This window comes from Eschscholzia californica, unplaced genomic scaffold (assembly GCF_041429995.1).
Source record: "Eschscholzia californica isolate CP2 unplaced genomic scaffold, dmEscCali1.0.p SCAF_1, whole genome shotgun sequence".
NCBI lineage: Eukaryota > Viridiplantae > Streptophyta > Magnoliopsida > Ranunculales > Papaveraceae > Eschscholzia > Eschscholzia californica.
Genome location: NW_028238198.1, coordinates 77,954,463 through 77,969,398, shown reverse-complemented (window position 1 = coordinate 77,969,398; position 14,936 = coordinate 77,954,463). Strand labels below are relative to the sequence as shown.

The following is a 14,936-nucleotide window of genomic DNA, read 5'->3' as shown; positions in this document are numbered from 1 at the left end:
TTTAGGAAGAAAAATGAGACGAGAACACTTAAAATATTGGTGCATATAAAATGTTCGCGTTAATGTTCATTGACAGTAGTCAAAGTCATAAGTCGTCTACTTATAGCACAAAAGTATGATGCTTTCAAACAAAAAAAAATGCTAATATCAGAGCAAGTCCAACCATGAGAGGCTTAGGGCTAAAATCAAATTTTTTTTATTTTAATTAAATAACCAAAAAATTCAACTCCAACCATGAGGAGTTTAGGCCTAAACACATTTGCGTATGTAAATGACACATGTGTGGTGTTTTGTGTTTGTGCGATCTTGTGCATGTGCGAAAAACATGTGTCTTTCCATAAACCTTTCCTCAGACATTTGTTGCACATCGAGAGAATCCATTAAATGAAGAAATCGAGAAAAATGAGATGAATGAAAAAAATTGTAAGAAGATGAAAGAAAATGAGAGACAAGAGCGATTTGTGGGTTGTGTATGGTTAGTTTCCTATTTATAGGGAACCAATTCGAAATTGGACCGTCCGATCTGTTCTAACAGAGGGAGCCTGTACAAAATTGGACTGTCGAATCTGTTTCAACGACTATATTTGATCTGCCCAGCTGAATTGGATTTCGTCTAACTAAGCTGGGCACCCACCAGTCATTCCAACTCAGCTGGCCACTCAATATATGAGCGTTGGGACTCCCAACACTCATATGTAGGGAGGCCTGTAACCCATTTAACCGACTCTACTCTTAGAATCGACTGAACTTTTCTTCGAGACTGAGCCTAAGTTTATTCCAAAGAAAAGTAGGTCGGAGCACGGGGCTAGGCTGAAAATTTGACAATGGGACCTGCTCTTACAACCTGAGAGTTGGTTAATTGAATAGATCATGAAGTACAGGATAAAAACTACAGTAGAAATGATTCAATATCATTCCTTTCCTTCTTTTAAACGGTTCAGGAACCGCCCACGATCATCCATGCGCCTTGCACTCCCCACTTCCCCACTTTATATACTCTCTCTCTCTCCCCACTCCATATCTTACTACTCTCCACTCTCTCTCTCTCTACATTTCTTCTTCCTCATACCCTTTTCTTCTCTCATCAATCCAATTTCCATTCTTGTTATTAATGGATCAAAGATGGAGACCTCAAGCTGAAATTGCACCAAATTGTCCAAGATGTGATTCTTCAAACACTAAATTCTGTTACTACAATAATTACAGTCTTTCTCAACCTCGTTATTTTTGTAAAAGTTGTAAAAGGTATTGGACTAAAGGTGGTTCTTTACGTAAAATCCCCATTGGTGGTGGTTGCCGGAAATCTCGCCGTGGTAAAACTGTTAATAAATACAGACCCGATCGGAGTTCCTTCATGGGTTATAATAATAACAACCCACAATCTGATCAACCCGATTCATCTTCTATTGATGACCCATTTCATCATAATTCAGGAGGAGGTTCTAATATTGATCTTGCTGTTGTTTTCTCTAATTTCTTGAATCCAGTCGGGTTTGTTTCTGAACAACCCGAACCCGAATTATCGAACTCTACTAATTCTCTTCATACAACAACAAATAATGATCAGTCCTTATTCCAGCAAGGACAATTCGGGTTTGAGTTGGATTCGGATCTAACCCGATTTAATGGAGATCATTATAATCAAGGAGATAAACTGATGGAAGATGATTTAGTTACCGGATACGGGTTGGAACAGTTACCATTTGATGGGTTTGATCAAGATGTTTTGTGGTCTGATACTTCTATGGTAACCGATTTTACCTGGCAACCCGAACAAGTTCAAGACGGGTTTGAAGCGGGTTTTGATGAGTTTACTTCTTACCCGAACAATATTCTTAACTGGTGAAGGAAAAACTTTTGTGAAACAAAATTGTTATGTAGAAATTTACAATAATGCCCATGCTTTTTTACTAGTTTTCTTTTGTAATGTTGCAATTCATACTATGGGTAATTAAGGAATATATTTATACAAAGGTTACTTTTCCACTTGTAGTCAACCTATATCCAAATATTTGCACTTTTAATACCGAAAAGTATAAGTTTGAAAACTAGCTCATCATTCTTTTTGGGGAAAATAGCTCATTTAATAATCAACTAAAATTTATTCTTCCATTTGTTTGATTATTCGACAAAAGTGGCAATAACAAGCAAATAGCTAAGTTTCGCTCTCGCACGAGATCAAATAACTATAGTTATGACGTGCCCACAAGATTGTAAATCCAAAACTCCTTCTCTGGCACGCTCATGATATAACTAGTGAAAGATGAAAGTAAGTCAAATAGGTTGAAATTCTCTTGATGACACCAACATATGCCTAAGATTTGTGCATTTTGTATGGGACACCCTTTCTTTTCTTCGTTGAAATTGGTACACCATTTCTAGAGTTGAAGAGGGGAACTGTTTCCATTTTCTAATTTTAGGGCAGTTCGGAATTTTTTTTTCGAAAATGTAAGATTTAAACCGTAATAGTTCAAGTGAAGAAACTAATATTTGATTATCCAACCAAAATGGGTTTGGTAAGGTTGTGTTGTAGAGAAAAAAAAGTACACTCCATTGACACAAAATAAGATCTTGCATACACAAATATGGTCCCCTAAGCAAACTAAAATGGGATTGAGTCCACATAAATCAACTTAATATCAACCTACTCCCCATTTAACAAATCACATGGCCTTGGCTTTTCAAGTACGTCTACGAAAATGACTCAAAACAAAATGACATCACTGCCCCTCAACTTATACGTGTATCTCACCACTTTCCCATGGTAAATGTTGGAGGGCACAAAAGTCATTGGCTATGCTTCATGTTTTCACATGCTCCCTCTACCTTGAGAAAACTTGAGTTATAAGTGTCTGGGCCGTAAGTATGCACATGGAGACAGTAATGTTTACATCAACATTTACTAGTTTCATGTATAAATCCAGAAATATGAACAAATTTTAAATTAAGAGTAATGCCGTGTTTAGTTTTTTTCGAGAATGTGATTTGACTTCTTAATCTTATTTCAATTTAGTTCACGTGATTTGTTCACAAGACTTTTTTTTCTTCTAACCAAACAGACAAAGCTATCACTGTAATGATTTTATTTGACTCAGTACGTTTAGATCGTCTGAGTGACTGAGTATGTAATGTTTATTTAAGTCATTTAAAAAAGTCTAAATGTAAAATCCATTACTTTAAACACCCAAAACGACTATTATGCCCTAAACAAAACAAGTCAGACTCGGACCCCTTGGGCTCATGAGAATATACTTCAGATAATTAGAAAGAAAAGCTACTAGGCTGTGATCATTATAATAACAACTGACTCATTTGAGTCCCATGTTGCATTAGAAAAGAGAGTTTCCGAAATTAAACACATTCAAAAGACCGACAAACAGATAGATGCAATTCAAGATAGAAATACTTGAGCACAGAAACAGTATACCCGGAAAATATTTGTTTCAGTCAAATTTAGTCATCGTGGGAGTAAATCAAATTACAGAATGAAACTCTATAATGTTGTAGGCTGCTGAAAGACGTGGGAACAACACGAGTAAGTTGAGGAGTCTAGCAGAAGATACAAAATGTTCGTATACTATTTTTTGTCGGTCGTATTTGGATTGCACACCTTTCACTATCTTCTCTCATCCATCCTATTCACCTCTATATATCTTTGAAGAAGAAAAAAAGAAGAAACGATAATAACTGTACATTACCATTCATCGCAATTCAAACTGAGAAATTTATGAATCCGTGTTGTTGTTATCAGTGTTGTTTAATGAAGCTACCTGCAAATATATATAAGGGTTTTAAGTGCACCTCCTGTAATATATTGATGAAGGATTAGAAGAATGATTTTACCTGAATTTCTTGGATGAGTTCTTCGAGTTCAATTATTATCTCTGAGAAGGAAGGGCGGTCAGAAGGAACATCTGCCCAACATCTCTGCATTAAGTTTAACAGTCTGGGGTGTCCATTTTCAGGAAGAGTTGGTCTCAAACCCTGAATTCAGATGCATACAGTAAAATATGAGACCCACACTTAATTGAACACTATATATTGATTAGCGAACATGATTAAATTTCTATGTTCTACGTTGCTATCGTGATTATATTACTAATTGGTCTATGATATCATTTAAGTCAAACAACGATAGGAAGTATAATCAGACTCTTCACTCTGAGTTTTCAGCTGTGCTTCCTTTTTTCAGTTTCCAACTCTTTGAATAGTCGATGTACACAAAGACTTCATTTTATATATTGAGCAGTATTTTACTGAAAGAATAAATTTTCCAAATTCACAAACCTGTCTAACTCCTAGGGCAGCTTGCAGAGGAGTCATTGTATCATATGGCACCTGCAATGGGGTAAGGCCAATATCATGGTTAAACATCCTAACCAAAATAAAGCACCGTATTCAAACTCAATAGAGATTGTTGATTTAAAGTTATGTACAACTTAGAGAAGTACCTTAGCTGTTGTGAGCTCCCAAAGCACAATAGCAAAACTGAAAACATCTGCCTTCTGATCATATGGCTGATGGTTTATCACCTTCAATAATACATATGCAAGCGAAAGTGAGATGTATATTAAATTTCGTTCATCACCATAAGTGACAAATATTAAAAGATGGTTGTGACACTCATGCATCAAGAAGAAGTTGTAAATCCTAAAGCTTTAATTAGAAAACTAAGATGGAAGATTAACATTGATATAGTGGTTGGTTGTTTGTATCTCTTCACATAAAAGTAGTAAAGAACTAAAGATATATTATTTGAACGGGAAGAAGAAAGTCAGGGATATGAGGCTGGCCTCATGTTTAAGTTCTAAGTATGTTGCCTTTTGTGCCGACTAAGGTATGTAACATGGATGCAGATAGAAGGTGTCCCCATGTCGGAATGATGTAAACACGTAGGCAAAAGCTTCAAAGAAGGTCTAAACTCTCGTGAGACTGCTTATAAAACTCCAATTCACATCATAAACTCCGTAAGAGAAAACAATGAAAACGGAGACATGGCAGTAGACTATATACATACATATTTCTTGTCTAAGCTATTTCAGAAAAAGTATCATAATAGTAAATTAGTAAGGATAAAATCATTTATATATTCTAATTTAGTGGGTTCAAAAAGTGTTAAATGGTCATTGACTCTTTTCTATTAGATTGCAGATGGCACCATCCTTGGATATTGTTTCCTAGTATACCTCCATACGAATGGCTCATGAAGTTCAGTAGAACAACCTAAAGAAGCTAGGACAAAGTTAGGGATAGTGAACACCTCAGGAGCCATCCATCTGTATGTTCCTGTTTCTGCTGTCATTATCCCTCCTTGGTTTTGGAATCGAGCTACGCCAAAATCTGCCACTTTTACGACCTTCAAAAATCAAAACAATTAATTAGCATTACAAAGCACAAAATAAATCAATTTCGGACCCAATTCAGTTGAACTTCCTACATTTATAGACCAGGAAAGCATGAAGGTGGAATTTGAAATACGATTATGTTTTTAGATCTGTTAAAAGTGGAAATATCTAACACAAATAAAAATATACAGCATTTTTTCCCTTTTGAAGAAAGGTGAAACAATATCCACAATCCTTGCCCATATTTGATATAGAATTTATTCAGCTAACTATTATATAAAGAACTAAATTTGGGTTCGATTAGGTACAGTATGCTGCTACTGATGAATCTGAATCTTGGAAATATAATTTATGTCTTCATATTTTCCAGCATGATAAAACGCTTGATATTAGAAAGCTAAAAAGGAATACCCAAGATTTAGAGTTTAACACTTAATGCGGCAACGATATCACCACTATTGCATGGACAAGTCTACACCAAAATTGGAAACAAAACATCTTATGGATTTTTTTACCCAAACAAAAAGAACTCATTATTAGATTTATTAAACTTGGGCTATGTGGTGGTTAGCACAGAACTTCCCTGCTCGAATATGAGTTGCTTCTAATTCTGAACTTCCCTAATTTTATGGAATTCATAATATTGTTACACAATTTATCGATTTCACAAGCAACTAGGTAAACTAACAATTAATGTGAGTACTGAATACCGATATTAAACAGGCCGAAACTACTTAAACAGTATACCTACATTGTCAATATCCATCAGCAGATTGGCAGTCTTTAAGTCCCGATGAATTATGTTTTTCTGGTGCAAATACTCCATCCCTTTGCAGACATCACTTGCAAATTTCAACAAAAGAGGAAGTTCCAAAACATTATGATCTCTATGCAGAAAATCATAAAGACTTCCCCCTGGCATAAATTCTGCAAGAAAGAATGACGATCATAATGCGTTAAGTATGAAATACAATTTACTTAGAAGACCTGCCCAAGAAAGGAATCATTTCAAGAATTAAACTGAGACCTGGCAGGACAGCTTTTGATATTGTTAGAAAAGCATCAACTTTTTAAAGCCGATGCCAAATGGAATACCATCGATTAGAGGCAGTGGTCCCAAGAGAGCATTTATCAATATTTCCACTCAGCTGCTGATCAATATTAAAGCAGGTTACGGTTTTTGTATCTCTTACTAACAAATTGTTTTTACCTGTCACTATGCACAAGTTCGGAAGCTTTGTGCAGGCACCAATGAAACGAACAACATTCTTATGCTGAACCTCCCTGCAGTTATATATAGATTAAAACTTGGACTCTAGTCAGAGTAACCTACATAATTACAAAAATGAAACTAAAAAGAGGATGTGGCTCCAGAAAGTAAAAAAAAAAAAGGATTTCTACGCGGATTAATAGTTGGATATGAAATAGGACAGTGCGCTTGCAACATATGTTAATGAGAACCCAATGACTGGCAACAATAGATTTACACATCATCTACATTTAAAAGCAAAAGCTATTTCATAGATAACTCTGAGTTCTTTCACGAGCAGAGGTTTAATTACTTAGTATGATCTTCTCTTGATGTATTTGTACCACTCAAGTGGTTCCTGATAGTCCTAAACAACTATGGCTTGACCCATATAACCGGAGAGGCACTATAAGACCACACAAGTTCACCAACAGCCATCCTAGGCGGTCGCTTTTAGTTTCAATGTCTTCCACATCTGTGCTTACAAATATCTGAAATGTTTTATGTTGACTAAATGACAAGGATGGATCATATGACCGCAGTTGACGTCTTATACATGACAGTTGTAATAGATTTCGATTGAAGCTCTATCTGCCAGGCGGCCAGACCTCTAGAAGTCCTTGAAAAACGTGTATTACTTTTAGGAGAAACCTGATATTAGGACGGCACCTCCGTTGGCACTAATCACAAATTCACAATCATGAAATCCTTCTTTCGCGCACTCTAAAACGAGCTTGGTAGTTTTCGATCAGTTTTTCAATGTTGTCAATAGATTGATTCATAGGACTTGGATAATCAGGAATTGTTGGTCGATAAACCTTGATAGGAGTAGGGAATGATGCCCTACAGTCAATTCTGTTAGATGAAGTGGTCGGATATTGACGAATACATACGCTACCCAAGTATAAGCAATATGGTACTATTATCTTCCTCAAGGCTTGACCTAATATGGAGAGCTACAGTCAAAGTTATGAGTAATCATCAGTTCGGGGAACTTATCTTATCATTGAACTAAATGGTTATTTAAGTGATTTTCTGATTTTAATCCTTCTGGAGCAACCACTTGGACTGTCAATTGTTAATGAATTCGGGCAGTTCTCTAATTAGATTGTGGTAAAGAGAACGTAATTGTCGGTCATGTTTGCATCATTAAATCAAAGAGGAAGAATGCCATGATACAAAACAATGAACTAAGAAGCGAATTAGCCACGTAAGATTGATTAGTAAAACAGTATGTATATAACAAAATGTAACTGAGGAAGTGGCCCAGTTAACTCACCTTAATATTGTTACTTCCTGAGCAAATTCTACCTCCACTGCTTCACTTAAATGCTCAGCTTTAAGAACTTTTACAGCAACATCTTGCCCTAGATAAACTCCGCGGCACCTACACGTAATAAATATACGAGTCATGAGCAGTGAAAAGATGGTAAAAAACAAAAACGTAAAGGAAAGAAACAAAATACTGTAACAAGTTAGTTGCAACTCACAAGTCTCCGCAAGATCCCGATCCTATTTTTTCTCCTATCTTCAACAATCGTCTATCAATCTCCCAATCACCACTCTTTGCCTCTATCGCCAATGCCTTTTCTATGGCTGAATGAGACGGGGAACAACCAGACCATGACCCCTACATACTCAATATACTGTTTTAAATTTCTGGTGACCTATACAGATTATATAATTATTGATCGAGAAGATTGACTTCAATCCGAATTTTGAATTTCACTTGTGAATTGTGATAAAAAGAAGCACAAGTAATGCATGGAGGCTTAAGCACGCGAACAAAAAAATGCTAAAGAAAAACGTTCGACATTGAGCTTCAGAAACAGCAAATAAAATTACACCAGACATGTGTTCCTGGCATATGATGAATATAAGTTTCTTTTTCAATGATACGAACACAAAGCACACTCTCCAGCTGAATAAGAAAAAGGACATGTTTGCCAACCCAAAAAGACCCAAAATCTGATATGCTAATCAGCACGATATCCTAAGGAGGTCTCATAGTAGAAAATTATTGTCCTATAGTACTCAAGGTACAGTAAATTGAAGCAGAGCCAGCTTCAAGCAGCTGCCTCAGTGGCCAACACAGGCTGGAGATAGCAAGCATTTGAAATCCTGAAATTATTAATTATTTCCTGCCTAAAGACATAGAGTGAAAAGTAATACTTCCAACACAGAAGCTCCCTCTTATCAGATTCAGTATGGAATGAAACAACTAAAGGTCAGCAATAGAACCAACCCAAACACAAGGAAATATGAAATAGGAGTATAGGACTACAATTAAAAGTGAAGACATTTTACCTCACTTCCAGCAATTGCTTTCTCCACAGCTTCATGCAAGCCATCTGTGTCCTGACCACATTATTGCAAAGTCAGCAACATTTGGGCTTGGCAGAGATCCTGTCATAAAACGAATAGAATCACGATGCCCCTTAAGAAATTATAATGGCACGTCCTCATAGGCTAACGTACAGGTTAGCCATAGTAACTCTAGTTGGTTACCATATTACCAGGCCAAGGGCGCACAAATTCATGTCCTGATTAAAACAAAAGGCAAGACACATCACAAAATGCCGATTTATCTGAAAAGCCTCTAATTCTCTAGATATAAACTTAACAACTCAAACACCATGAAACACTTGAACGCATGCACAAACTCCAAAAGATACATAAAGATCATCCAAATATTAACATAAGGTTTACAATTTCAAAGGTACACTGCATTTAAGAGGACACACTATCAATCCGAAATCCTTTTACATGTAATGTTGGGCAAACCCCTGTTAATCAATGCAGAGGCAACTTCCTAAATTATATGTTGGGAAACTTTTGCGACGATTTATTGCAATAATTATCTGAAATTTTTTGTAAGTGGTCTCCGAAAGATTCTTGTTAGACTAAAATAAGTCTCTCTTGAACAACTACTTTGCCAGTACAATTCGGTTACATTTTTGGACCTTTAATTGGTAACAGATGATATCTCACAGCAGTACGTGGGAACAAACTAAAATTAAGAAGTTACATTATACAAGGCAACATAAAATAATAATTTATTAGAAGAGAATAGGATCTATTACAACTACAATATAGAAACTGAATCTGTTTCTTAGAAACGAGCTAAAAAACTTAAAATTAGTCGATAAAAGAATATCTACCTCAACCTGCCATCCATCTACGACAAACACGTCCAACGAGTACCCATCAGTAGTCGAGAACACATGAGCTTCCCGTATATTTAGTCCTATGTCGGAAAGCAAAGCAGAGAGCTAGGAAACAAAACACACGGTAGAAACTTTAGTTGAAGTATCGGTAAAAGTCAATTGGTGAAAATTGAAATTGCATTTTTCACTTTATATTACTTCACAAGAAATGCCACAAAATGTACACATCGACATAGAGAAAAAGAGCAAAGTCAAACTTTGCAATAGCAGAACTGCAGTTTGAGTGGGAATGTAAGTCAATGTTTTCTTAACCAAAAGCAGATTAAGAAAACGAAAATTTATCTCCATATGCCTCCTAGTGGTCTTTCTAGTTATTGTTTTAAAGGGAAGTAGTTACAGAAAAGAAAAGTCAACAGAAGACATATCTTATAAAAGTCATAATGATAGAAGTCCTATAATTCTTATCACACGTACCTGACTAAGAAGCTTGGGCTTGTCAGTGGTGCAAAATATAATTTCGTGTACTGGAGTATATGACACTTCCTGCCTACATGACAAATCCACCATTGAGATGTTATTCTTTTGAGCTCTTTAAAGATGAAAAAATGAAATACGTTAAACAAAAAATTGTAGTCTTTCTCTATACATTCATAATTGTCATCGATTTGGCCTGCAATCCTACATGTACTATTTTTCCCTCTTCACTTCTTTTTCTACATGGGCTCTTAAGTCTTAAGCCACCTCCACCTTGCAGTCTAAATCATCTTTGCATACACTAATCACATCTTGCAGTACAGTGGTAAAACAATTGATTTACAAGCACCAGCCTCAATAAATAGCATCTTTTACAGTTAAACTTCTGGGAAACCAACAAAAGCTAACAACTTAAAAGAAATTACATACAGAACGCAGAAAAAGTACCTTGCGGACAAATTTTCCAAGGCATAGCCCCTGTCAGTGTCATCATCACTATTTTTAATATCCAAATTTAAGTCCTCAAGCTTTGAACAAGGTTCGACGTCAATATGAGTGTACCTATTTCAATTTAGAAAAGCCATAAGTTAACAACAAAAAGACTCAGGATTGAGCAATATAATCAAAAGTTAAAACAAAAACCATCATAGAAAACTATCACGTCGTCATATAAGTCACAGATTCAAAAGAAAAGATTAGTATCCAGCTATACGAAATCACTTTCTCATTCAAGATTAAACGAAAGACAGCTGAACAAAAAGATTTCAAAATAAAAATAAGACCAAATACCTGTTATTTGATGGAAGCATTCTGTCAGGTTCTGCATTTAAGGTGGACTCTGAAGTGGAGGCAACTAATATTGGTTCAACGTCGCCATTTCCATCTGCTTTTGTCAGTATATTCTACAAAAGATATAGAAAAAGATCAAACAAGAAACAGGTAGTACTTCAACCAAACAGAACTATAGAGGACCAAATATTGGGCCCAACAACTCACTTAATTCAGATGCATAAAAATGAGTACGTAACTCGTGAACACAATTAAGCAAGAATCAAGTAATGCTTACTCCGAACTCCTAATTTTTCTCAAGAACTACTTGAAGACAAAAATGCAACAACTAAACTACTAAAGTAAGATGGGGAGGATCAAAAAAATCAACACAATGTATTCCACCATTCATGTAGATTGATGCTGGGCATCCATAGCATCAGAAATGCAGTTTAGCATTACCATGGATGCTTGGGAACAAACATACATGTAACTTGTGTTGAAGCACAAAGTAACAATCTCTATCAGACAAACAAACTGCTTGTCATTGATCTTCTGATTAAAACAAAAAAAAACTATGCTCATACAAAAGCGAATAGTGAAGTGAGTAAATTCCTCTCTTAAGAAAAGGTACAAGAGACACCATAAGCAAAAGAAATGGTTCCAGTTCAGATAACTACAGGTAGTGGCATTTGCGAGGTAAACGTTGTAGATATGACTCACATCAATCTCCAAGAAGAAAAACCTTCATATAACAACCTATCAATATTACAGTCCAACAGTGACCAATTTTACCATTTAGTTTGAAAAAAATTCTATAGGGTCAATAACAAAATACTACACGATTAACTCAGTGACTACACAATCAATGCAGTGACCAACAAGAGCTTGTGTAGACCTTCAGCAATCTGGTACCAATTGTATAAAAGCAATACCTCCAAAAAACGAACATGGAAAACAGGACACCTGCCTGGGTCCCCTGCTTGAGCAAGAAGCTTTTGATGTAACAATATGTCTTCAACTTTATCCATATTCACATCTAATCCGTAGCTGCAGCACAAACAAAACAGAAGTAACTTCCACTCGCAGTTTACAATAATCCATCCTCAAAGTAATACAAAAAATGCTCCAGAATGACTTCACAACAAAATAAGAATCATCAGAAAAAAAAAATTTGTAGAGATATGCACCATTCACTGTAATACCTACGCCTTTCAGATCACATATTGAAGGTGGTATGGTAATGGTTACTTGGCCACTACAAACCCTAGCCTACACCCCCTCATCCCTTTTAGTTCTCATGGTCACTAGATTTTCTAAAAAAGGTGACAAAGGTGTGTATCAGTTATCAAGATTTCTATTAAAATTTGATTAGGTCTTCAGAATGAAGTTAGGTTTCTAAACTTGAATAATGGGATGTTCACCCTTATCCATGAACCAAGCGGAAATAGTTTCTATATGTGCAGTTTAACCTGCTACTTTTAAACTTGTCATGGTACCTTACATGCAACTAAAGAAATAAAAGGAAAACATCAAATCCCACAAAGAGAGAATCACTATAGCTGTACTAGAAGCAGAAATGTTAGTATGATAGTGGAGAGAGTCGGATTTTGTCTCCTAAAATTTAGAGAGGTCAATAATAGAGTAGTATAACTACTTTTACTGAATCAAAAGGAAAAAAACTAATGGAAATTGGAACTTTTAGTAGCTGTTTACTTTCTAAGACTAGGTTTACAACTATTCCAAAAGAAAACCAAATAAATCTTATTATCAGAAATTTAATCATCATATCTGAACTAATAAAGTGATGAACTAAAAATCTATAAGTGCAAGTATTTCCAAATCACTCTAAACACTGAATAAATCAAATCAAACGCCAATAACTAACAAATTTGAAGTTCATCAAAAAGGAAATAGTGATTACCGAGCAGGAAGACGATTAAAATGAGCATCTAACTGATCACGAAGGTCTGGATTACGAACTACTTGTTCATTTCCAATCTCAATCAATCGATTATAAACATCGACTCTTATATCATAACTAGGATAAGTTCCAAAACAAGTTCGTAACGGAGTAGAACTCTCTCCAACTCCTTCAATCAACTCCATATCTTCTCTGAATCACTCTAAACACTTTTTCCCTAAATCAAGCTTAAACCGCTCTTTAAAAGCTGCAACAAAAACGAAAATGACACAAAAACAGTCGATTCAAGCAAGAAAACAATAAGAAATAGAAAATCGTAAGATCTAATAGGTCGGTCAACGAAGATAGAAGAAACTTTGACAACTATAGTAATAGAGAATATGTATGATACATTAGGTATTATAACGAAATATGAAGGGTAAAGTTGACCGCCATTACTGTGAAAACGAAGAAGCTTTCTCTCTCTAACTCATCTGTTTCTTCAAGATAGAGAGGGAGAAAGGAGGGAATTCTAGAGAGAGAAAGTAAGAATGTTTGACGAATGTCAGGTTTGCTAAAGGGTGAGATAGAGAGAGAAGTAGACAAAGTAGATGGTTTTTTTTTCCTTTTATTGGCGCGATGGAAATAATAAAGGTCTATGGATTATGGATATGGTTTCCAAGTTGAGATAAATAGTGTGAAACAGTTTTTTTTCTCGTAAGGACGGTTTAGAATACCACTGTTATTTCTTTTAATTACGAAACTGCCACTTTTGTTGTATGTTTATTTTTGGTCGGTGTTACGGGGAATAAAAAAAAATTTCGAGGTTTAAAGTTTGGGTGGAAACAAAAAATGAGATTTTTTTATTTCCCCCAAACAACCAAATCTTTTTGAGCTTCTTATTCCTTTCACCTACCACCACCATCTCTGGCAACTTCATCTTCTCCGGCGACTTCCACCATCTCTGACTACAACTTTTTTTTTTTTCTCCTGCTCTCCATCTCTGGCGAAGGGGCTCCTCCCCTTCGCCGGAGATGGAAAGAAGAAAGAGAGAAGAAAGAGAAATAAAAGTGAGAGGAGAGAGAGATAGAGATAGAGAGAAAGGGGAAAGAGAGAGATGATGATGATGTCGTCGGCCGTCGACTTTCTGCCGACGACGTTAAGGTGCGTTTGGTTTCATTTTTTTTTTCCACCGTCTTCCTCGAAAATATTTCTGTTTTCCCCAAAGCGGTGGCCTTATTTTCTGTCGGACAAGAGAGGTATTCTGACCATGTATAATGCAACACTCATACTCTAAAACTTAAGAATTTTTCTTTCAAAATCATCTCCAATGTAAAACTCCACATGAATCTCTAAAATGATGTGTCAATATTTATTTTGAGATTCTTAAAATATATTTTAAAGTTTTTCTAGAGTGCTGCAATGGAGAAGGTTTTCTAATAGAGTATCTCTAACTGGACATATTTGAAAGAGATCGTTTAGAAATCCACTTTTCTTGAGTCTTGCATTGAAGATGCTCTGATTCCAGAGTTCGAGTTTTTTCATATTTCAAAAAGAAAACAAAAAGTTAAAGTTTTCATAATAATTTGTTTTACTCGTAATGTTTAAATCTCCTTGCAACAAAAAAAATGTTTAACTCTCATTTGTATGGTCAGAATAATGTTTTCTATTTGGTTGAAAATGATTTAGATGCAGATAATACGTAAAAAAATAATAACTAAATATGATTCTTAAGCAAATATAATGACATTGGCATACTACCTCAAAATGGAAATCAAGAGAGAGACCAGAAAAGATATGGCACGAGGGTGAAAAAAATAAAAAAGTCATAGACGGGGAAGATGAAGATGGTAGTGGTTGCTGGTAAACGAAAAGATGAAGAATGAAGAACACGATGGTTTGTAATGGTTGATCATGGAGAATTGGAGACTAATGGCCAGTGGTAAATATCGATGGCCATGGTGGAGATAGGTCGATCAGGTTGCCTACCATAAAAATAATTTCAGGTAACTTTGCGTTTACAAAAATAT

The 14,936-nt window shown here is 35.6% G+C and overlaps 2 protein-coding genes across 5 annotated transcripts; one reads left to right on the top strand and one right to left on the bottom strand.

The window, feature by feature from the left end:
- The first annotated feature begins 1,111 nt into the window (after positions 1–1,111).
- LOC147569454 (dof zinc finger protein DOF3.5-like) lies at positions 1,112–1,846 on the top strand. The gene has a single exon (XM_086662745.1). The coding sequence runs from the start codon at positions 1,112–1,114 to the stop codon at positions 1,844–1,846; it is 735 nt and encodes a 244-aa protein (XP_086518871.1).
- A 1,578-nt stretch (positions 1,847–3,424) lies between these two features.
- Positions 3,425–13,609, bottom strand: LOC147569453 (serine/threonine-protein kinase STY46-like). Of its 4 annotated transcripts, none has more exons than XM_086655943.1 (17): positions 13,366–13,609; positions 12,928–13,174; positions 11,939–12,053; positions 11,025–11,137; positions 10,683–10,796; positions 10,236–10,308; positions 9,756–9,866; positions 8,902–8,952; positions 8,085–8,224; positions 7,874–7,981; positions 6,556–6,629; positions 6,097–6,272; positions 5,261–5,356; positions 4,452–4,532; positions 4,288–4,338; positions 3,844–3,984; positions 3,425–3,770 (listed from the first exon to the last, which is right to left on the bottom strand). In XM_086655943.1, the coding sequence occupies exons 2-17, from the start codon at positions 13,110–13,112 to the stop codon at positions 3,726–3,728; spliced, it is 1,674 nt and encodes a 557-aa protein (XP_086512069.1). In that variant the 5' UTR covers positions 13,113–13,174; positions 13,366–13,609; the 3' UTR covers positions 3,425–3,725. The 4 variants fall into 4 exon arrangements, with proteins under 4 accessions (XP_086512069.1, XP_086512070.1, XP_086512072.1 ...); XM_086655944.1 differs by having other exon boundaries at positions 13,319–13,596; XM_086655946.1 differs by having other exon boundaries at positions 10,683–10,712; positions 13,319–13,571.
- Between the last annotated feature and the right edge of the window lie 1,327 nt (positions 13,610–14,936).

Bases quoted from the DNA above. Each gene is read 5' to 3' on its own strand.
- LOC147569453 (XM_086655943.1), bottom strand. From the start codon at position 13,112: ATGGAGTTGATTGAAGGAGTTGGAGAGAGTTCTACTCCGTTACGAACT. The intron at 9,867-10,235 runs GTACGTGTGATA...TTTGTTTCCTAG, and splicing joins AGCCCAAGCTTCTTAGTCAG to CTCTCTGCTTTGCTTTCCGA. The intron at 3,771-3,843 runs GTAAAATCATTC...ATATATTTGCAG, and splicing joins AACTCATCCAAGAAATTCAG to GTAGCTTCATTAAACAACAC.
- LOC147569454 (XM_086662745.1), top strand. From the start codon at position 1,112: ATGGATCAAAGATGGAGACCTCAAGCTGAAATTGCACCAAATTGTCCA.